A 24500-nucleotide genomic window follows, 5' to 3' on the forward strand; every position below is an offset into this window, starting at 1 on the left:
GCACCAGTGGCGTCAAAAAATTCCTGATGGTAAACGAGCACTTAAAGCAATGGACAAAATATGTGCGCGACACTTCGAGAAGCAGCTTATTTTTGATAATTATTTCAGCAAAGACAAAGGCGATGTCCTACTAGATGTCAAGAAAGTGCCTCGACATCGAAGCGGAGCCGTTCCTTCAATTTGTTTAGGGAAGCCTGGCGTAGCTAAATGATGCTGAATGCCAGGAGGAACCAGAAGACGCCAATGCGGAAGGACGAGAGGAGCCCAATTTAAATTTGTCTACAACTACACACAGTGCAGGTGCCTTTCCTTGTCCAGAGACATGCCGTAATTTAGAGAGAGAGAAAGGGAAAGAAAGACAAGGAGGTTAGCCAGTGTAAATACCGGCTGGCTACCCTGTGAATTCTCAGCCTCGCCTTCGAGATGATTCCCCCAGTTATGCAGAAACATAATCAGAGCTTCTCTTGTGAAATAATGAGCAGGAAACACTGGCAGGAATTCCTAATTATTATGTTTAATGAGAATGTGGCGATTCTGCTCGCAAGAGAACCGGGCGACACGAAAAGCACCGCGAGAAACAAAGAAGCAAGCGAAGCATCTTAGCACTTGATGCGTGCTCAGATAAAAAAGAGTGATAAACGTCAGCTTTTCCATAAAAACTTCTTTTCGTTGTCGTCTGTCATTGCTTGAGACCACCCGAACTGCCGTTTATCGCCTTACCATTTGCTATAGCTTTTCTTTCCGTCTTAGTTTCCGTAATTTGTTTATTTTCTGTTCCTGTGCCTTGTAAAGTTCCATGTAGGCCACCTCACAAATGCCCTGCATTTGGCCTGTATAAAGTAAATTAAATAAAATGATACATGACTTGTTTCTCCTGCTAACGTCACTCCGTGAACCGCAAGAGCTATGCGCGGTACAGGCGTCAGGGCGTGCGCGGAGCAGACGACAAAACGGATAGGCCAGCAGGCGCCGCGAGAGAGTCCCCGGGCCTTTGCTCCTCTCCGCTGCAGAGTTTTTCTTAAGTCGTAGCGCCGTCTGGCGAACACGCTGTGAAGCAGGAGCCGGCGTTGCAGAATGTGTCCCTTCCAGACGAGCGGAGTCGGCGCTCCTGTCTTATCTTACTCCGTTCTAATGACTCAATCATGACTCATCCACAGCGGCACTGTTGCCAGTGTTTGTGTCGATTAAAAACAATTAACTGACAAGGATTAATGTGCCAAAGCAACACCAATGAGGGCTACCGTAGTGGAGGGCTCCAGGTTCATATTGACCAAGAGTTTCCCTTGAATGTGAATTCAGGTCGTTCCCGCATTTTACCCCCACTGCAAGTCCACTATGGCTGGGCGTAAAGTTGTGGCGTTATGCTTAGCAACTGGAGACCATGGCTGAGAATGAAACAAAATTAAACGTCATGCGTTTCTATATAGGGAGAACATGATTGAAGAGAATGGTGTCACCTAGGGTAGTCAGAGACAGGAAAGTAAACCAATGCAATGAACTGGCAGTTACTCCTGACTAGCATACAATGTATACATACTGTTACAGTGCGTCAAAGGTAGTGGAGCAGCAGCATCAGCAGCAACAACAACATTAGGAGAGAAGCGAGGAAGAGAAGGACGACATGTAGTATCGGCACCCACTTGCCCTACGGCTCCCTGCAATAAACGCCTCCTACACACCCCGTAACAGAGTGGTGGAGGTGCTGGGTACTGAAATTGCAAGAATACAGCTTTGACGTCATTTGCAAGTCTGGCAGACTGCACCAGGATGCGGACTGCCTATCCCGTCATCCAGTGGATCCTCCCGACTTGTCAGCGCACGATTCAGACACCTGTGTCTTCGCGATATCCGATTTATCGGACATACGCAGCGAACAGCTCAGCGATGCCAATTTGCGCTCAATTATCCACTGTCTATGCTCTCATCACTCTACCCCGTCGCAGCTGCAACGGCTCGCCAGATTGCAAGGGATCGTCTTTATGCTTCCCAGTTGTCCCAGAAGGCCCGCTACGATAGGCATCACGTAGTCGTTAATTACTATTCAGGCTCTTTGGTCCTCCTCTGGACGCCTTGCCGCCACATTGGCTTGTCGTCAAAGCTTCTTTCCCGCTACTCCGGGCCTTACAAGGTACTACGCCCGATCACTGACGTTGCGTACGAGATCGCTCTATTGGACAGTCGATCATCTGCCGCGTCCGCCACTGTATCGTGTACGTCTCCCGACTTAAGCCTTGTCTTGCCAGACACGATCCTACTGCTCCTTAAGCGCCAAGACGGCACTCTCGACGGCGGGGGTTTTATGTTACGCGCTATTCCCGTGCACTGAAGCACGCATCCTGCCGAGCATGGAAGAATGCGCCAGAAAGATGGCGATCAGAGTAGAGCTCGTGTTGTTGTTCTGCCATCTTGCCTGCAGCCGTCTCTCTCTATATACATTTTGTAAATACAATTTCCTATCCCTTGTGGCTACTCTCATCCCCGTGGCAATATATTGTTACGGGGATGAGAGTAGCCACAAGGAGCTCATTTATTTTTTTTCCTATACAAACTAATCTTAGATGTCTAGGGAAATGCCTGCAAACCCAAAAAGGTTGCCTTCAGCACTGATAGATAAACTGTCTCTGAATCAGCCATCTCAGACTTCCCTAAGTGAAACACAGATGGTCCGGAGGGTGTGACCTGGCTTAAAGTGACAAAGAGCTCTGGTGTCTCTAATGCCAATTGAAACAAACCACATACCTTTAGGAATGTCAGTACAGGAAAGGCCGAATGGACGATAACAGCCAGACCCAGAAGGTAGCACACCAAGGTACTTCTGTACTTTGCAGAAACGTAGAAGGCGACGTACAGGGTGTAGAAAGACGCAGTTGTCAGCCAGCCAACATTGTAGAGCAGGAAGAAAGTGCTGTATGCAGCATAGAAACTTGGAAGCCACTGTATTTGGGTGAAAGAAGAAAACATTTTAAATTATGCAGATATAACGCACATGTTCTAATCTATCAAAAACAAAACTTTCGCTTCTCACGTGCACATGCACGCTCTCACACACATGTGCAATGCAACGTGACACGCATGCCAACCCTCCCAAAGAGCAACTTGGCACGAGAGAACCATGTGTGCGATCATAGCTGAAATGGTTAGAGCATTGGCAGGGAGACCGAGGTTTGATCCTACCAACCGACATGCAATTCATTTAATTTTATGAGCGCGAGCTATCTGGTAGGGCAACAGCACTCAGTAGCCACAATCAGCAAAGTACGGGAAGCTTCGCTAAGAGAGCTTCACTTCTGCAGACGTACAGTAAAAGCTCGATGATACGATCACGGCTAATAGGAATTTCCGGATGATACGAATTTTTCTGTGGTCCCGGCCGAGCCCCAATATTTTGCAACGTGCTAGAGAACGGTTGTTACGAATCGATTTCCGGCCTGCGTCGGTTGATACGAATAAACGCCGCCCCCACCGACGGCCGCGAAAGAGAACAGCGCGCAGTCACACGCTTTCTCCCGTTCTTTTTTGGTGCGGAGGCGCTTTTGTACTTTTCCTCCTTTTCGGTGGCCGCCCATCGGACGGAGTGGCTGCTGTGCTTCTGGCCGCGTTCTTTGTGTTTGCGCCATTTTACCTAGTCGCAGCAAGCTACGTCTACCGAGATAGAAGGACATTAGAGACTTTTTCTTCAAGAAATAAATGCTTTTTACGTACATGTGCCTGAGTGAGTTCACCTCTGACTCTTTAATTTAGCTACAGTCGAATCTCGTTAATTCAAACACGCTTATTTCGAACATACCGCGCACCGACAATGCTCTTAGCAGTGCGCCAAATCACGCGGCGGCGCCTCCGACCGGCATTGCTCCGACACCGCCGTAGAGCAAAAGATCAGGAGAGACCCCTCAATGCCGCGCGAGAAGGAAAGGGAAAAAAAAAAAAATAGAACCCGCGGCGGAAATTTCACCCTCTCTCAAATTGCAAGGTCGCCGTTTCTGCATCACGCCGGAACAAGCGTGTACGTGCCGACTAGTGTGTTCTAGACAACCGTATTCTAGCACACACTAGTGCCGACGTCTCAGCTCAGCCACGCGGATAAAATGGCAGTGAACCCTTCTCCTCTATGCTTCCTGTATTTTCTAGTCGCATGTTGACCTTGCACGCTGCGGCAGCAGCGCAGAGGGAAGCAGTGGCGGAGGCGCAGTCGGGCCAACGAAACTGCCCACGCCCGCACACGCTCGCTTCCCGATAACGGCAGAAAACGAAACTTCAGGGAGCGGCTAAAATAAGCTGGCGCCAGCACGGCGGCGGGAGCGCACGGAGATGTGCGCACGGAGTCGAAGGTGAGAAAGCTACGAGGGAGTTGAGAGGGAGGGAGGGCGAGGGGAGCTACAGAAGCGGCGGAGTTGACCGGCCAAATCCGCTTCCCTGCCGCCCTCCTCCCTCACCTTCGACGGTCTCCGCGCGCACCCGTGTGCCGGCGCCGCCGGCTCCCTGAAGCTTCGTTTTCTGCCGTTATCGGGAAGCGACCGTTAGCCGGCCTGGGCAGTTTCGTGGCCCGCGCTTGCTATGCGCTTGCTCGCCGCGATATTTCATGACTCGCACCGTTCGTGCATCGTGCTATGGTGCACGAATACTTCAAAAATACGTCTTTTTAATTCGAACAAATTTTCGGGCCCCTTCGAGTTCGAATTATCGAGATTCGACTGTAGTTTTAATTGTTTCGATGATACGAATTTCGGCTAATACGAATATTTTTCGTGACCCCGTGAGATTCGTATCACCGAGCTTTCACTGTATCTAATATGAGCACAGACTTCAATGGCATGAGCAGGCTACATCTGTCACACACACAAAAAATATAGGCGTGCAGAAGCAATGTGACTGAGTGAACAATACAAAATTATGAACAAAAATTTGAATGCATACCATTTAGCTGTCTGAAGATACAAAATATTTGTTTTGCCTTTAAGATAAAAAAAATTAAAAATTAAGGCAGCACTACTTACTTTGAAGAAAAAGATAGCCTTGCACTAAAGCTACTTGCTCAGAAGCCCGCTTAACAGGGAAATTTCTGTTGATATACCTACAGCATTTTGTAATTATAATGCACATCCCTTTTTAAAGGTGACCTGAGATAACACGAGGAAACTCCATCATGCCAGTGTGAGTGGTTCTTTACTTCAACGGTGTTTCCAGCATCCTCACTGATCGCATGCAATCTGTCCACATTGCTGGCGCTTTGTCCGATTACTGTCTTGTAATATCAGGTGCTCCTCGTGGCAGGTCCTGGGGCCAACAATATTTGCCTTTTTAATTAATAACCTCACTATGAACCTTTCCTCTAATGCTGACGATGTAAACCTTCTCCATCCTAACCATGCTCCTTCCTTTTACTTGTTGCTCCAAGCAGACCTGGGCCGATGTTATTGTTGGTCTTTGGCCAATCAAAACGATTGGTCAAAGACCTTCAACTCAAAAATGATGTTCTACAATTATAACATCTCGAAGGCCTTCGCCTCTCCATTCACAGGCCCTCCTTTTTGGCAGCATCCCCTCGCGCATAGGTGTCAAAATTGCACATCCTGAGCAGATTAGATTTCAGCGATCAGGTCTCCACAATCTCTGTCAAGGCTTATCGCCTCCTTGGGTTTGTTGTTTATGCAACATGAAGAATGAGCTCCCGCTTCATTCGGCCAACTGTTTAGCTCTGTCTTTCTGCTGGTTTCGGAATATTGTGACCCTGCCTGGGCACTCAACCACAGTTTCCTGCAAGCTAGCTCGGAAGTGGGCCAATCGCAGCAACCTCACTGCAGTAACGTCCTACAGTGTGCTGATCCTGATTAACCTCGCCGTGCAGTCGGCTGGCGCTGCCTGTGCCAAAGATGGCGTGTTGTTTCCCTCCGCCTGCTCTGCCGACCGATGCAACCAGCTTATTTCTACCTGCCCGACCATGCATATGTGAACTAGTGCCACGCAGCCTATACTCTTCACCGCTGAGAGTCGCGGCTGCTGTGCGGCACGGCCACAATACAGGCTCACCCAGGCTGCACTCTCCTCCCGTGAGGACGTTAGTGCCCTCCTCTGCGGTGTGAACCGATTCATCTAAGACCCTGTTGCCAATGACATAACAATTTTGTAAATTAATGGCTTCTAGTGCAATGTGCATGGTGTGAGCTCGTTTTTGGCTTTTCTTTTTGTGTGTGCATGTGTTTTCACAGGTACAGTAGTTTAGCTAAGCGGGCCGACATGTCTGCATGGGATTACCCCACTTTGCTTAACTTGCATTACCACTGTACCCCTCTCTGTCCTAGCCCCTTATCTGTTTTCTTTAGTGGAATAAAATATCAAAGTAAGGTATCTCTACTTGTTGCTGGACTGGTTGGTGTTGGTGCTTGTTACGGTGTGTTAGGACACAAGACGAAGTGAAATAAGACCAGTACAGGAAAGAGCGTCGTTCGCAACTTAGTCTGACGGGGCTCAGAACTAAGAATGACAGGGCAAGGGAGCATGAGCTTTCTGTCAAGAATAGGATTGCTGCACCTTTATTTGCCTATGCGCTGCGGTGCCTGCATGTGTGAGCCGAGTCTTTCCAACATCCGCATACTTGGCAGAGGCAAAGATGCCTTGGCACGCGAGTTGATGGAGGCACACTACATTAAAAAGAAACACAATATTTGCACCAGTGATACATCTGTGGCTCTGCACAGCACTAAACAACAGTTCTTTGACTGCATGTTAGAATGGGCATGCATTTTTATAATTTCGTTTCCATAGTCTGATTGAAATAGGTGCCTGCCTGCACAAATTTATTTGTGCAGGCAGGCACCTTCCCTATAAATGTGAACCTGTCTGCTGTTAATGAACTTAGTTGCAACTGCTGCTCTTTGCTGTCTTGGTCTTATTTCACTTTGTTTTGTGTTCTAGCACACCATAAAATCGAAGTACAGCAGTTTAGCAACTGTCCTTAAAATTCACGCTGTACTCTGAGCAATTAATTAGGTGCGTGCTAGCAGCACATTAATGAGGCACTGTGACAGAATTTCGGCACTCCTGTCAGACAACTAAGTAAATAAACACATCATTACATGCCTTTGGATGCTACGACAAAACAGTACATAATGCTTCAAAGAATTACACAAATGGTGCCACGTATGTAGATGAACAAGCTTCCTTATTACTATGCACATGCATATGTACAGCTTACTTTGTGATATTTGGCAAAAAGGCAGTGGCTGATGAGGGGCTGCACCAAAACCCACGGCCAAAACCTGCGGATGGCAGTGCTGTAGCGATACCATTCTTCGTCAGCAGTGTCCTGAAGGCAAATTCAGCAAAAAAAAGAGAATTATTATAATTGAGCAGTGGCGGATGCTCTACGGTTAACTAAAAACTTGTTACTGTACCTTGTCACGAGGGATACCATATGAACCATCGACGAACTCGTCAGGAACAACTTCAGGCAATGTATAATCTAAGGCAAACCAGGAAAGAAAACAGCCAATAGCACGCTTTATAATTTATTGTAGTTTATTTGCGAAGTGGTGCCCCAAATTAATATTCAGTAGGTTAATCGAGAATAAAAAAGTGCATAGTAAAATGAACTTTTCAACCAAGGAGGAACCAGGGTACTCAGTCTGTATAAGCAACCAACAGTTCTGCTTAGTTCCATAGCAAGTTTGTCGATGTGCATGTTCCAGGTGAAATCTTCTTGGAACCGCACTCCGCGAAATTTTTGACATTTTACCAGCTCTATCATCTTATCTTCAAAAAGAATAGCTGTATTGCAGTTACATAGTTTATTAGCAGGAGCATATATCATTTATTTTGTTTCGGAAGAATTCATTTGTAGCTTATTCTGTTGTAACCAGTGAGTAAGTTGCTTTAGGTAATTGTTAACTTTCAATTTGAGCTCTGTTATAGTAGCAGCTTTAAAGAATATCTTCGTATCATCCAGTGGTGCACTGACGGGGGGAAGTTTCGGGTGTTATAACCCCCCCCCCCCCCATGCGTCCAGCCCCACCAGTCCAACATGTACCTTCAGTGCTCTGTTCACATTGTCATTGCAATTCAGGACATGGCTTGAGGTCGAATTTTCCTGATTAACACAAACATTCTATCACTGTCTTGTATTTATTCATTCACTCTTAAATTACTTTGAGGAAAACACTGAAGAAATAAACATCATCATCATCCTTGGTGTCATTATTATTATAATTATTAGGCATATGATTTGCTGTTGGATTCCTCTGGCAAAAGCAAGGAAATTGCATATTATGCAATGTGCTTGCTTCCCCCCCCCCCCCCACATCACCACAAAATATCACCCCCCGCCCCTGGCAGAGATCCTGGGTGCGCTACTGGTATCGTCTGCATACATAACTAATTGAGGAGACTCGGGATGTAACGTAGATCATTAGTATAAATTATAAACAAAACAGGTCCAAGTATCGATCCTTGTGGACACCCGTTATGATTTCAAACATTCTGTTTATGATGTGAACAATGACAGGTGCAATTATATGTGCAATATATTTCATTGGTATCGGTTTAACATCATCATACCCAGCAGAGACGCTGTTTTTTACTTTAAACAGTAGTTGCACAACTTCAGCAGGTGTAACAGGTGTAAGTATCGCTGAGTTAGTAGGACTGAATTTGTTAACTATAGGTGTGGTCATGGGTTCCCCCCCCCCCTTCTTGGGATGCTGGGTACTGGAAACCAAATATTCATTCAGAGCAGATGCTGTGCCTCTGCCTGGCAACACGCCAATGGCTGTCTTTATGTTTATCTCTGTGTTCTGTCTTTTCATAGAAGTTAGGCCTCTAACTTCTTTCCAAACTTTCCCAGAGTCATTTTTTATTTGAGCAAATAACCGTTCAGAGTACTTCATTTGTGCTTGCTTTTGTTCAGCAGTGACCTTATTTTCTGTATTTTATGAAATGAGTAAAACAGTTGCACATTCCTGTATTTTACAAACAAGTGATACATTTCGTTTTTTCTTGTTATCATTTTTAGCAAAGCAGAATTTCTCCAGTGTTATCGCATTTTCCTGCTCTTCTGATTGCACAATTTCAATGGAAATGCTTGGTCATAGCACGTAATCATATTATCCAAGAACACCTCGTGTGCCACCATTTGGATCTTGTTTTTCAAATACACATGACCAGTCTGTTGATAGGATTAGGGAATAAAAATTTTCTAGTGCTCTTGCGTGAAAACTACGAATCTGTGTTTTTTTTTCCTCCTTCCCCTTGTTTGTGCACATAAGGAATGAAACAAAATACAGGCAGATGATGACTTATCTCGGCGGATTACAGTCCCGCAAGGCAGTCAGTTGGATGTATATTGGTTATACATATATCAAGTAAAGCAGCCGCTTGCGCCGTGAGCCTCGCGGGTTCCGAGATTACGTTTGTGCACATGACCGAATTGATTAGACCAGCAAACTGTCTGGATGATATGTCGTCAGACATGTTTATATTTACATCACCCATTAAAGGGGGAGGCCGAATGGCTCAGGAAATGTAGAACCTGTTCGAGGAACTCAAAGAACGTCAGTTTGTTTCCCCAACGGTGAGCGATACATAACCACAACTGTGACACATTTTAAGCGTACCATTACACATTATACAATATTCGTTACAAGTGAAAATTCTGGAATTACCTCATGCACAGGGCACTGTTTAACATAGACAGCGACACCACCTCCTCCACATTTCGTTCTTACTAACCCATGGTATGTGTAATTTTCACAGTACGGGGTGTTACCATTCACAGTAAGCCATGTTGCACAACAATAAGATATCAAAATTGTGTGCAATTGACGCGAAATTCAGTTTGCCTTCGTATTTTTATGTTCCGCACGTTAAGGTGGAAAATTTTTAGCAGTTTGATGGTGTTAGGGACTGATTTATTGAACGACCGGATATCATATCTGCAGCTCATACAGTGAAACCTCTAGTGAAACTAGTGTTGTAGTACACTCAAGTGAAACTAACAAAAAGAATCACACGTAAGCCCGTCAAACATACCAGCTACGGGTATGCGTCACGGACATTAACAACAACAAACAACACCAGCAGTATGAGCAGCAGCAAACCCACACAGAAACTCACTCGTTTTCGACGTCACGAAGCAGCCCAGAACGTAAACCAATCCGGACGTCCAGACCAGCCAATGAAACATCCTCAGCAGGATTTCCCATCTTTTCAGAGTGGCTGGAAACCTGGCGGGAAGTGAGGAAATGTAGCACATCTTTAAACGACTCCTAAACCTAGTCGTCGGTGTTCGGAAGGGTCGCGACAAACACATTCGGATACACATTCATCGGTGTCCGTGAAAACGTCGCTAGCAAGCGCGAAATGAAGTCACATCACGCGCTGGCAGCTTCAGGACTGTGGGCTTACCGATTTTGAACGACTGTAGGCGTTTTCTCTTTCAGATCCTCGACGTCGTCTCCATGAAAGTCGTTCATGACAGCTCTCAAATTGAGCAATCGCGCCGGTTGTCTTCGTTAGGCCTCACGCTACAGCGTCGGTACCGGGGCTTCAGCGTGTCCGAATAATGATAACATCAGCTTTAGTTGAAGGAAATGCGGCGCCCGACACAGCGGTACACCGGACATGAACTGCACACATGTCACGTTGAACCAACGCGTTGTTCAGCTGTTAACTGTAGTGACAGTGATCGCACGGTCGCCGGCAGATCGGGATCAAAGGCAAGCTTCACTTCGAGTTGCAGCCGTGTAAAACGATCTGTCAAGGTTACACTGTGCTAGATACGTTCGTTGACAGCTCCAAAAACGAGCTGGCTGCGCTTTTACACCTGACACTCCTCGAACTAATAGTTGCACATGTTTAGAAAACTAGAGCAGGAAATATGCAGCGTGCGCTTGAGCAGACGCCCAAAGACAACGCTTGATCGCCTAGTGTCATTTTTAGGAAAAAAATCTTTCAAGAATGCAAGAACACATATTTATAATAAAAAGCAGGGATATGACAAATAATTTAAACAGTTGCTTTTAACAGGAGGTCAATAGGTCCAGTTTTATAAATTAAATTCAACTTTAATAATGACGCGTAATTTAAACCTGCCTGAAGCGTCTCGTTGCCGTCTTCGGTATCGTGCGTACTTGTTGATACATATTTAACTTTTGATACATATTTAAGAGATCTAGATTTTAGAGCGAAGCTCTCTTGACTTTTATGCTTACTTTAATGCAAACATCTGTCTGGCCGCGTAAAAGGGCTGGCCCCAGGACAATGTATTTAAGAGGGGTGATTTGGTGGATTGATCCGCATACTTGTGCTGCCGTGCATGATAATGATGATATGATATGTGTCCAGGGTCCTAGTGTGTTCTAATGTGATTCGTAACGCGGGCCTATCCTTGGGACGCTGCAACGTCACAGAAAACACGTATTTCTCATTTTTTTTATTGACCGTCAAGATTTACCGAGATTACCGGCCCTCATCGCCTAGGACACTTACTCGGCTGCTGATGAGGTCACTACACTTGCACCCTTTTCTCTTTATTTTTTTTTTGTGCTAATCTTGTTCCCACCTTGTTCAAGAGTGTTTCTTCTATACTGACGTCATAAAGTAATGAAGAAAAGGGGATCTAAAGTGGACAAAAAGATAAGGTACGTGTCGCCGGTGGGGGCCAAACATTATTTTCTACATTTGAATTTCAACCACGGCTAATTACCCCTATGCTTTCCTTGGCTTTGTTGCCTGCTGGCTTTATATGGTCGTGGTTAACAAAAACAGAGACACTCATAGCGAGGGTCTCGAATCTGGCAGCCTTGATGTCATTAGGTAGCATGCAAGGGTGTATTAGTCACGTGTCTGCTCTCCTAAGTTCACGTGTTACGTGATCGGGCAGAAATGGTTTTCGACATCCGCCCACCATGGCTCTGAGTGCCACTGGCTAACACTCCCAGGGCTAGATATAGCACGCATTAATACTCAAGTTAGTGGACGGACGGGTGGTCGTCGCTGTACCACAATTGGTATTGCATCGCACGCGCAATGCGAAGGTTGTGGGTTTGACTACCGCCGGTGGCAAGTTATCTTTCATTTCCCATCTTCTTCATTATTTTTTGAATTTCAATGCCAACCATAGCTAATTCGGCTAATTTTCCCTGTGCTTTCCTTGGCTTCACTGCCGACTCGTGGTTAACAAAAATCGAGCCCCTCTATTCTGTTTTCCCTTCTCGTTCCCACAGACACACACACACATGCACACACATGTATGTATGTATAGCTCTACCACGTGACCGGTTTCCCACCCTTCACATACACTTCGTTCTATTTTGGAAGAGTGGAAACACATTTAAATGTGTTTTTAGATGGGCATATAATGTAGGTTTTCGTCAGTAGTGTTAGTTAATGGCAGGAAGGAAGGAATAAATGAAAGATGAAAGGTGCAGTATGGCCTACCCATAATCAGGTCCATACTTAATAGAAAGATTCATCTCATGGATCTCCTATCTATCGTTTTGCTCGACCCACTGAATTTTATGAGGTTTCTTATATTTAAAAGACAAATTTAAACTCTGCTAACTGTAGGAGCACATTTTTGATTATATTTAAGGTCGCTAATGCTATCACAAAACAGGTTGAAAACCGAAAAAAAGAAAGAGAAAGAAAGAAAAACTGAAGCGTTAGTTTTATAACTCTAACATAACATTAAAACTGATGTCGCAATTCTGTAAGTTGGCCCTATTAATTTAGACATCTAAAGCGGACAAATTTGATTAATTATGCACCGTTCTGAAATACATACGCCACTAAACTGCGAGTACAGGGCTTCTGTGAAATCGTCGTAAAAGTTACAAATACAATTCTTCCGCATTAGATGCTCCAATAAACACAGTTTACAGGACTACCACATGTGTTTTTGATAATTTACGGATTTTCCCACTTCCTGCTTCAGTTTTTTTGTTATTTTTTGTGTATTACCGATATTCAACAATTCTGGTAAAACCTCTAAGGTCACAGATCAAAATTTTGCTTCCTATATATTCGGTAGAATAAAGCTTTCTCCCTTAAGTGCAACACATTTTCTTTAGATCGGTTCAGCAGCGGCCTTAGACTATTTCTCCGTTTCACACTCGTTCGAATAGGGAAATTGTATAGTTGGTCTCAAGGCAAGCCTTCACATGACATCACTTAACACCACATCACTTTATTTCCTTAAAGATCCCTCTAGGGGGTATTACATAAGGCTTGGGTTTACAATATAGCCATATGACGTCACTAACAAATAAAATCGGTTACATCACTCAAGAAAGTTGAAGGACAAGTGATTGCTGCAATTTGGTGGGAAAGGCCGTTCCATTCTGATGCTGCGCGCGGAAAAAAAAGTGAAGATGAAAATGCAATGGTGCGGGCACGTAGGCGTGACACTTGAAGTTCATGGCTACAGTGTACTAGAATACCTTGCTCTATTCATGGCCGACGCGAAGGGATATGCGGGCAGAGGTTGCGATGTAAGGTCGATGGCCGAGAGAACTGTAAAAGAATTTGTGGGCCTTCTCAAACATTCGCAAAAACTTTCTCGCCAATTTCAACGTTCAGCATTTTGGCGCCGTTTCTCATACACGTTGCACACAGCATTCACACACGTCTAGCTGTCTCAACTCTGCAAAGCTCTCTATTATACTGTGCGGTGAAGCACGATTTCCTCACTTCCAATCTTTGAAGAAAGCGCGTAGACAGAAATGAAGCGAGAATGATTTTATTTATTCTCATCCGACTAGACGTACAAAAACCTGAAACGCGTGCTGATGGCATCGTTTTAAGATAGGGCTGGGCGGTTGATTGATTAACCTTTCCATTAATCGATGGATGCTTTAATCGCGATTAACTTCTTTATCTCGCCACCTGATCGTCTGACTTCACGAGCGAAACGCAGGCAAGCGCCGGCGAGGGCACGCCCGTGTAGCTTGCTCAGCAGCAAGAGAAAGCCAGATTGAGCTTGACCTAACCTAATTTAATGTGAGAGGGCGCATGTCGGGTCTCGAAGGACAGAAGACACGCGTGCATGTTGTTCATTCAGCCACAAGAGGGAGCACCTAGCGCCATGTGGCCTCTTCAGAGCAGCTGGCACGTACGGTAGTACTGAAAGGAATTATGCTGAAAGGAATCTAAAGTATAGTAGACACTTAACTGTCTACGACACTTTTTGACAATGTCAACAAACTCGTTTGCTTCCGCAGCTGAACCTTGGATTGCGTCTGAGTGAACTTGATATGCTTGATATGGTTCACTCACGCAAAGTGTCGCTGACGAGCAACTGTGAATTCAAATAGCAGTCCTTTCTTTTTTAAAGACGATAGTCTTTCTTGGGGAACTTAAACGCTGAAAATTTGGTCTGTCTGTCTGTCACCCGATTCAGTCACCCGGCCAAAGTTCGACCACTTGCTTACCGCCCACACTACTTAAACTGGTACGGCTGTTCATACTTGTGAACGTTATCGATCACAAAGTAAATATTACGCATATCTGAGGCGCAACATCACTAGGTAAGTATTAGGAGGTGTGTTCCTTTAATAGAAAATACACAGATACGTAACTCTAAAGACCCTAGTTTCTTAAGCTGCGCTGAAAATGCCATGCTATGCGCGCTGACGAACGACGTTCCCCGACTGCGCGCCGACGAGCGCCCTCTGCCATGGAGGAAGGAAACCCTCGGCACAAGCTCATGTTTCCCGATGTATTGCCAGATGGCGTCCATGTCTCACGCAGCGTAGGGTGCCTCGATGCCAGCGCCGCCGTTCAGGGTGGTGCCATCCTTTGACTAGAGTGTGCTAGATAATGGTCGAGTGGGCCGAACGGCGCTCTCCCGCTGAGGCGCCGCGTGTGGAAAAATTTTGCGAGGGCGCTGCGAGCGAACTGGATTGGGGCGGAGACGCGCTCCGCGGCATATTCAACGCACTTTCGCTGCGGGCGCCGAGGCCGATTGCGCATAGTACGCTCTTAAAATAGTGCTTTATTTCTACTGCAAATTTATGTTTACACCATCTTGCCAAACATATATATTTGAGGCATGGATTATACAACGCGTCGTCTTCAGTTTTGTTGTCGTTGTCAAGCGCGTCGTCTGCTAGCGAGCGCGCGTTCGCTACGCGGACGCTGGCGGCGCCCAGTTTTTCTCGCAGAACGTCTGTGTAGTACATTTGTTTTGACGCGCGCAGCGCCCCGCATGAGGCAGACGCGCTCACATCGTTCTTGGAATACCTATGCGTTTCAGCTAACTTTTCTTCAAAACACCGGATTGACCGACACCATTCGATCCATGAATGCAAGCGGAACCTGTGGATACCAAATTTCTGGACCAGGGACCGTTTTTCATCCCACCACGGACCTCAGAAGTCACCAACCTCGTGAGCGCCACGCCAAGCCTACCGGAGCGTAGGTGGTAGCGGCAGCGCCCGGCGGAACGCCGAGGAACGCGGCCCTAGATGGCGGCGCAAACACCTGCGTCTGGCGCAGAGGACGCGAAGAATCCCCCAGATCGGAGCCGCGGAGGCCACGAAGAAGACACTGAAGGCATGGATTGCCGTGACACCGAACCCCAAGCATCCAAGCCCATGACCACAGGACCAAGCAGCAGCTACAGCGGCGGCGGTCCGACGAGAACACTAAACGCTGGAGAAGAGGACTGGCAAACGGTACTCACCCTGCGACAGCGTAAAGCGCAAGCAAAGGAACGCCAACAACAAGCATCGAGAAACGGACCCAGCTCCGAAATTGCTCAAGGCCAGAACGCCTCCGGGAATAACCGACGACGGCCAAAATACCGCAAGCTTCCACCACTGCCACGCGACGATTTCAAGGTCGTCATAAGACCCCACCAAGGACTTCCAATCCGATCCCTCACCAGCCCGTTGCTCGCCGAAGCGGTCATCGAAGCATGCAACGGCCACGTACAAGGTGAGCACTTCATGCTCCGTATTAAACCGGGCTCAAATATTTTTATCGTATCGACCCCTTTGCAAGAAGTGGCGGAACGAGTACGCAAACTTACCTCCATCGTCATCAACGGCAGGCCGCATGCAGTGAACGCGTACGTGGCCACCGGAGACGAGGCTGTGCGCGGCGTAGTGCATGGCATACCGCCCCATCTGACACCCTCAAGGTCAACTTACGTATCCGATCCCAAGGTGTGGAAATAATTCAAGCCCGCATGCTCGGAGACTCAAAGACTGCAGTGATCACATTCTACGGTACGTTTGTACCACGCTACGTCTACTACCAAGGAGGAGAGCTAGCGTGCTACCCTTACAAAAATACGGTGCAAGTCTGCAAACTGTGCCAACAAGTGGGACACCGCACAGACGTGTGCCCACAACCAGAACTCCAAGTGTGCCGCACGTGTGGCACATCGGACCCCACGGAAGGGCACCAATGCACCCCACGCTGTGCCATGTGCGGGGAGCCACACCTCACAGGAGACCGTAGCTGCAAAAAAAGACTGAAGCCAAACCGTCGCCTGCAGCACACCAACGCATCTCGGCGCAACAAACCATCCTCAAGAACTGTACCACATACCAGTAGCAAGCTGCAACATAAACATCCATCCCGATGGTTCAGCTCGGAAGAGGAAGAAGCAGCCTACAGAGACCAAGAATTCCCGAGACTCGGACACGGATCTGGCAGCCGCACTCCGCGAGCGAGACACCAATCAAGATCCAGCTCAAGATCTCGATCGGGATCCAGACATCGCAGCACGAGCCGCCATGAAACTTTCCCTTTCTCAAAACCCACAAATCTCTCCCAAACACCCTCTACAAAGTCCAGGGCTGCCGTACAGAAAGGCCAGCAACAAACCAACCCACAGGTAAGCTGGGCGCAAGTTGCGTCATCCACTGCCAAAGCCATAACTGAAAGTCCCGAATACCAACGCATTCTTGCCGAAAACAAACTCCTTAAAGCTAGCTTAGCCGAAATCAAACAAGAGCTGGCCGCACTCCGCTCCACCCAAACTCAAACCATACCCAAAAATACGGAATTGGTGATAGCTAAGGAATCTGCGAAGCCAAAACCCATCAATCAGGACACGCTGTCCAATCAGATCGCAATTTTAGCGCAGCAAGTGCAGAATTTCCAACAACAAATGTGCAGCGAGCTACAAAAATTAAAAACCTATGTAGATGAATCCGTCAACAGCGTACGCGGCGCCATGCGCAAGCGAGCAAATGTTAGCCCGGGAGCCCCAACGCGGCGCCTGAAGGCTATAGAGACGACGGACAGCGAAGGTACTAATCATGGCTAATCGACGTCCAAATTCAAACGAAACCCTGGAAATTTGGCAATGGAATTGTCGCACTCTCCACAATAAGATAGCCGCATTATCCCACTTCATGCAAACGGCGCCAATCCAGCCAGACATAATATGTATTCAGGAACTAGGAAATAAAATACACACCCTACTGGGCTATGTTTACTACACCCACCCCGACCACCCAAAAATCGCAACGCTGGTTCGAAAAGACATCGCAGTGAGTGTAAGCTACATGTCCCAAACAAATATTCAGCACCAAATTCTAACTATCTGGCCCTGTAAACGCAGCAAATCCAAAACCATCATAATCAACATCTATAGCCCCCCAAGGGAACGATCCGCCAATTTCAAAGATCTGTTTTGGCATGCAAAATCCCTAGCACGAAATCAGGATAAAATATTAATACTTGGGGACTTCAACTCGCCACACACAGACTGGGGGTATCCGAGGGACTCTCCTAAAGGTCGCAACCTCGTGGAGGCGATGGAGGACCACAATATGAGGCTAGTCACCATCCTGGACTCTCCTACGCGAACAGGAAATAGCGTCACGAGAGATACTTTTCCAGACCTCACGTTTGCAAATACTTTAGACCGAATCAGCTGGACTAACCTCGAGGAAAACCTAGGTAGCGACCACAGCATCATAAGCATTTCGGTAAACTCGCCCAAGATTAGACGACCACGAGGCCAAGCAACGATCACTGACTGGAAAGCGTATCGGCAGAATCAACCAAACACTCAGCTAAACAATGCGGCGACCTGGGCAGAACAAATACGGACGGCCTATAGACGGACCACCAAGAAGGTGGCGCTAACGGACGACGTCCCGGCAGTAGACTCACATCTACTGCATCTCTGGGAAGCCAAGCGTAGCCTCATAAAACGATGGAAACGACAGAGGCATAATCGAAAACTAAAAGTTAGAATAGCGAAACTGTCCCAAGAGGCGAATGAATACGCCCAACATTTGGATGATGACAATTGGATACAATTGTGTGCGTCCATGCAGGGCACCCTGCACACAAAAAAAACTTGGGCCATACTCCGCAGTATGATGGACCCATCAGGCACTAAAACAGCCACATCCAGAACGCTAAGGCAATTAGCTAGCGAATTCGAAGGTACGGATGAGGAACTTTTGCGGAAACTTAGAGAAACCTATATAGGAAACCCTCCCCAAAAGCAGCACTACCCTGTCCTACGACGGCGCAGCTAACGATGAGCTCGATGCCCCAATAACAGTAGCGGAGGTACATGCAGCAACGCAATCCCTAAAGAAAAACACAGCCCCAGGCAGTGATCAAATCACTAATGCTATGATAAGAAATCTTAGTCACGAAACCCTTCATCAAATCACAGACTTCTTTAACACAGAGGTTTGGGACACCTGCTTGGTGCCGAGAGAGTGGAAAGAGGCTGAAATAATCATCATACCCAAACGCGCGAAGGCCAAAAACTTTCAAAACCTACGACCAATCTCCCTCACATCCTGCCTAGGGAAACTATTTGAGAAAGTCGTGCTAACGCGCTTAACCGCTCACATAGAAAGCAACCAACTCTTCCCAACTTCAATGTTTGGATTTCGGCCCCATCTATCCGCCCAAGACATTTTCCTCATGCTAAAAGACGAAGTCCTAAACCCTTCAGCCGGCAGCTCCGATAGAATAGTGGTAGCGCTAGACCTTAAGAAAGCGTTCGATACCATATCGCACCAGCTCATACTGGAAGAGCTGAAAGAATTAGCTTGTGGCTCGAAAACATACGCCTACATACGCTCTTTTCTGCAAGATCGCACGGCCACCATAGGTGTCGACTCACTCCGATCGGAAGAAATACAGGTACCAGGCAGAGGCACACCGCAGGGTTCCATCTTGTCACCACTGCTATTGAACATCGGAATGCGCAGACTCGCTCTGTCCCTGGAGACAATACCAGATCTAGGTCACGCACTGTACGCGGACGATATTACCTTATGGGCCTCGACAGGCTCAAGTGGGCATAAGGAAAACACCCTACAGGAGGCAATAAACAAAGTAGAATCCTTCACAGACATGGCGGACATGTGCTGCGCGCCGGAGAAATCGGAATTTATTCGAATTAAAGCAAAATACACGCGCACAGAACCAGAGATCCGGCTAACACTCCAAGGCCAACCAATACGGCAAGTGCAAAAACTGCGAATTCTGGGCCTCTGGTTACAAAGTAACAGCAGAGTAGATCACACCCTACTCTTGCTTAAATCTACAGTACAACAGGTGGCCCGAATAATACACAGGGTAACTTTCCACAGGAAGGGCTTTAAAGAAGACGAAACAATCAGAGTGATACAAGCTTTCATAATCAGCAGGGTGACGTATAGCCTACCTTACCAGCACCCTACAAACACTGAAATACGAGCCATCAACATTGTGATAAGCACGGCGTACAAAACCGCCCTGGGGCTACCTAAAAATACCGCCACAGATTGACTGGAGGCCCTAGGTTTGCACAACACGTACGAAGAGCACGCATCCGGGGTAATAATATCTCAAAGGGAAAGGCTCAATATCACCGCAACAGGCAGGGCCCTGCTCGAGCGCTTAGGGTATCCCCTACGACCCCAGTACCTAAACAAGGAAACCACCCCAATGCCCCGAGAAATACGGAATCGAATAATAGTTTCTCCAATACCAAAAAACATGAATCCAAAATATCATCAACCTAGAAGGCAGGCAAGGGCTAAGAATCTACAAAAGCGCTTCGGTTCGCATCCCGGAACGATCTACACGGACGTAGCTAAAATACAAAATAACAGATACTGCCTAGCGGCTGTAAGCCGACGATCGACCGTAGCAGCCTCTACCAAAGCAAACTCAGCCAGTACGGCAGAGGCGGTAGCAATCGCCCTAGCCATCAAGAATAAAGACCGGAGACTAGAGTCAGCCTCGGTACTCACAGACTCCCAAGTAGCCTGCCGCCTCTATTTAACTGGAAACATCCCCAAGGCGGCCTTAAACATTTTAGGACATGGCTTACAAAAATATCATACCATTGTGTGGTGCCCAGCACACACGGGACTGGAGGGAAACGAAAGGGCGGATCGGCTAGCTCGCGTATTTCACATCCGAGCGACCGACGAGTCCTATCGACGAACCTCTAACAAGCTCACGTGACATCTTGGAAAACCAGCGACGTGACCGCCAAAAATTTAGTAATCCGCACCCGGACCTTACCGGGGAACAGGCTCATGACTGGCGCCGACTACAAACGAACACGTACACAAATCTATACCGACAACACCATATAAGTCCCACACAATACACGGACATCTGTCCATGGTGCGGAGAGCGGCCCACTCTTGCCCACATTACGTGGGAGTGCAATTCGTGGCCCCTAAATATCAATTCCCCCAAATTAGGGCAAATACCCAGAAACAGGCAGTGGGAGACCTGGCTTGCTAGCACGGAACGGGAAAGCCAACTGGCTCTCCTCGACCAAGCCCAGCGAGCCGCTAAGGCCAGTGGAACCCTGGACTGAGGGCCCCACCCACTCAACCTTCAATCCGCTTCATGGAATAAACGTTTACTACTACTTTTGTAAACCCTGTTCTTCATGTATATATGGTTGGTTACATTTGCTGCTGTGCGACCCTGTACAAACCTGTTCGTACAACCATGCCGTGGCGTATTTTTTACATCACGTTAGACTTTAAGGTAATAATATGAAATGAAATGAAACATGTGCAATGCTGATTCGAGACGGGTTCAAGTACCTTACAGCTACAATGTGTCGTGGGGCGCCCCCCTCCCCCAATACCACGCAGGTATTTAAATACTATGCCTTACCGTTTCATGTATTCCCTGACGAAGGCCGGACCCCGGCCGAACCGTAGGAAATAAAGTATCGTTTCTTCGTACGTGCGTCCTCAACCTACAAGTTCATGCATACAGGGTGTTTCAGCGAACACTTTCAATATTTCGTAAAGGTTGCCTGTGGCAGATAGCCTAATTCTAGTTCATGAGCTGGTCTACTCGATGAGGCGGACATTACTTGCACAAGAAAGCAAAATGCATAATCGAATAATTAACAAAAATTCACTAATTAAGCTTTTAAGTAATTACGTGATGGCCCATATTGCAATTTACAAATTGTAGCCGTGGAGTTCGCAAGGCGCACAAAGTTAATTTTGTGCTTCAATGCATACAGCGACGTTTTGTTAAGAAACTAACTGGAACGCCAATGCATTTTTCCGCAAAGTTCGGAAATATCTCGAAACTGGTGTCATCCCGAGAATTCGTTCCAAGTGGATCCGCCTTGCGAACTTCATGGCTACAATTTGTAAATTGCAATATGGGCCATCAGGTGATTAGTTAAAAAATTTATTAGTAATTTTTTGTTAATTATTGGATTATTCATATCAATTTCTTGTGCAAGTAATGTCCGCCTCTTTGAGTATACCAGCTCATGAACTAGAATTGTGCTATCTGCCAGAGGCAACCTTTCAGAATTTTTGAAAGTGTTCGCTGAAACACCCTGTATATATGTATATATTCTGGGAGTCGTCTCGATCCCGCCTTTGACGCCAGCAGGCTGCAATCTCCGTCGGCCAAGCCCAAGGGCGCCCAGCCGCAGCTCGCGCTTCCGTCGTCTTCTTCGTCCACAGTTAGCTCTGATGCCACTAATCATATCGGCGTTCCCACAATATAAATATAGCCTCACATCCCGACCCAGTGGCCAAGGTTGTCTACTTGCCTGGGCCACAAGGTATGTGCCTATAGCCATGATGCCGTCGTGGTTGTTCCATCGTCGTCATTTCAGCTTCGTGATCTTACACTCGCCATGCCGTCGTCGTTACGCCTATTACCCCGGCCCAGTGGCCCAAGTAGTGTAATAGCTTGGGCCAGTAGGTATGTGCTCATGATCGTGATGCTTTCATGGTTGTTGCATCGTCATCATTCCAGCTTGATCATCCAACTCTCGTCATGTCCTCGTAGTCACGCCATCGTCGTCATACAGTGGTAATGCATTCCTTGTCACACAGCAATCGTAATGCCGTCGTGCTCGCGTCATCATCGTCATTCGAGGTTCGTTATCTTACACTCGGTATGCCATCGTCCTCATGCGAACCCCGACCCAGTGGCCCAAGTTGTCCAATAACTTGGGGCAATAGACGTGGGCTCGTCGTCGTCATGCCGTCGTCATCACTCCATCCTCATCACATAGTCGTCATGCCGTGGTCGTCACGCTGTCGTTTTATCATTGTGATTACTTCAGTAACATGATCCTATTGTCGTCATACCAACTTCGTTGTAACATTCGCAGCCATTTTCCTGTTAATCGATCGTGAATATGCCGCCCGTGTAAGGCAGCTATTCGACAGACAGCCATTGTATCCATTGTCAGGCCGTTGTCGTTGTGCCATCGTGTTTGTTCCACCACCATCACGCCGTCGTCGTCGTGAAGTTTTCACGAAACAGTCATCGTTACGCAACGTTACGTTACGAAACAGTCATCGTTCAGCAAAGTTGGGTGATATCGGGGTTTGTGGCATATAATCGAAGCAACGAGTCTCAGAATTACCGCATGTGTTAAAAAAATTGGTAAAAAAATTCACCCGAAAGGCGAAGCATCAATTGCGATAGCCAATTAATAGAGAGCTATACAGAGTAAGGATAGTATTTTTATCAGCTGTATATCTTTGTACATGCAGCAGCACCAGAAACGCGCAGAACTGTTGTTGACGCCGTCGGCGTTTTGCCCGCGTTCGCAGCGAACGCGCGCGGCGTTTTTACATAAATACGCATTTGGTGCCGCAGCTAAACGCCGCCTCCCCTCCCTCTCTCCCGTCCCCCACAGCCTTTCGCGCAACGCAAAAAATCGGGTTTGCTCCCTATATTTGGAAAGGAGGAAAGAGACGCTTAATTCTGCAGCCCTTCAGGGAGCACGGCGCAGAACGCTCATTTTCTCTCCGACGTGCGTTCGCTCCCCGTGAAAGCGCGCGTCCCTCGCGGCCTTTCACTCGCGCATGCCGCGTCCGGAGCGTGGCGACGATTTCATCGCCGTTAACGTCATACCAAACCTCACGGCGACGGCGACGGTGGCGACGATGCCGGCGGCAGAAATCCGCTTTGGAGTGTCCATATAATTGCTATCGCAATAAAAACGTTACTTCAGGAATATGGTCTGTCGGTACATTGCTCGAATGCTATTCGCATTACCCTCTACAGTCATCGTGCGATGTGTTTTGCCATAAATTTTTACATATACTTTAAAGGAGCGGCTTGTAATTTTTTCGCTCAGTAACGTTCCGTCATGCGGTCAATATCTGTTTTTTTCATTTTCTGCCTAACCACTCGCGGACGTCTCAGTTGCAATAGATTTGTTCTTGCTGAGCACACTGCTTGGAATATAGCTGTTTGGTACTTTGCAATAGATTGCATAAAATACGTACTATTGCTAGTCGCTCGCCTACTCTGTGAACCGAACATTCGTTCGCTGCCGGTGTAGTCGCCGTCACCCATGCTTTGGCCCGTTGGTTAAAGAGTACGTCCATTCTTTTCTTCTTTATACAATGGCGATAGAGTGAGCGTACGTTTGGTGTGTGAATTCGGGTGCATGTAGATATTGCGCGACAAACTTACAACGCCAGGAAGTGGCGCTACTGCCTTTGTCACTGTGTAACGAGCGGTATGATCGTCAAACCCTGGAACATCGTCATCGTCATGTTCCGGTGTTCGACGATGTCCTTCTTTTCGAGGTCACCGGCACAACGCTGGCGGACGAGTGAATTTTTCGTCCCCAAAGAGAGCCGTGCATCGCGCAGGGCCGGCAACAAAAAGCCCTCCAGTTCTAATGCAGTAGCTGTCCGTGAACTTGGCCACACAGATTCATTCCATTTCTTAATATGCCAACAACTATTTTTGCAGTCAACTACTGCACACGTTTTCTTTCCACCGTTCCCTATTTTGCAGCATAAATGGAGTGCAAAGCGTTAGCGAACACTGAGTTGCATTTTTTGGCAGATGATCGCATACTGGCATGGCAGAAGTGGTAATGGATCTATAATCATGCCCTTTCGCTGAGGCAACGCGTGGCGCGCCGCCGAAAGTGGCATCTGGTTCCTGTAGAGCAAACTGCTCTGCAAAAGGGTCTCTATATTGCACCACGCGACATCGCTCTTATTTTTCATTGTATAGGGCTTGCCCAGCTCCTGCACGTAGTTTTCTACGTCGCCCTTTTC

The 24500-nt window shown here is 47.1% G+C and overlaps 1 protein-coding gene across 1 annotated transcript in view; it reads right to left on the bottom strand.

Annotated features, from left to right (window-relative positions):
- Positions 1–10875, bottom strand: part of LOC119458139 (protein-cysteine N-palmitoyltransferase HHAT-like protein) — a 46398-nt gene extending 35523 nt beyond the window's left edge. Inside the window, exons 1-5 of the mRNA XM_037719963.2 lie at positions 10396–10875; positions 10105–10214; positions 7392–7459; positions 7193–7303; positions 2740–2934 (exon numbers count right to left, since the gene is read on the bottom strand). Of these exons, the coding sequence (XP_037575891.1) occupies positions 2740–2934; positions 7193–7303; positions 7392–7459; positions 10105–10214; positions 10396–10463 (552 nt within the window). The 5' untranslated portion in view covers positions 10464–10875. The remainder of the gene's footprint in view (positions 1–2739; positions 2935–7192; positions 7304–7391; positions 7460–10104; positions 10215–10395) is intronic.
- Between the last annotated feature and the right edge of the window lie 13625 nt (positions 10876–24500).

This window comes from Dermacentor silvarum, chromosome 7 (assembly GCF_013339745.2).
Source record: "Dermacentor silvarum isolate Dsil-2018 chromosome 7, BIME_Dsil_1.4, whole genome shotgun sequence".
In the NCBI taxonomy this organism is placed as follows: domain Eukaryota; kingdom Metazoa; phylum Arthropoda; class Arachnida; order Ixodida; family Ixodidae; genus Dermacentor; species Dermacentor silvarum.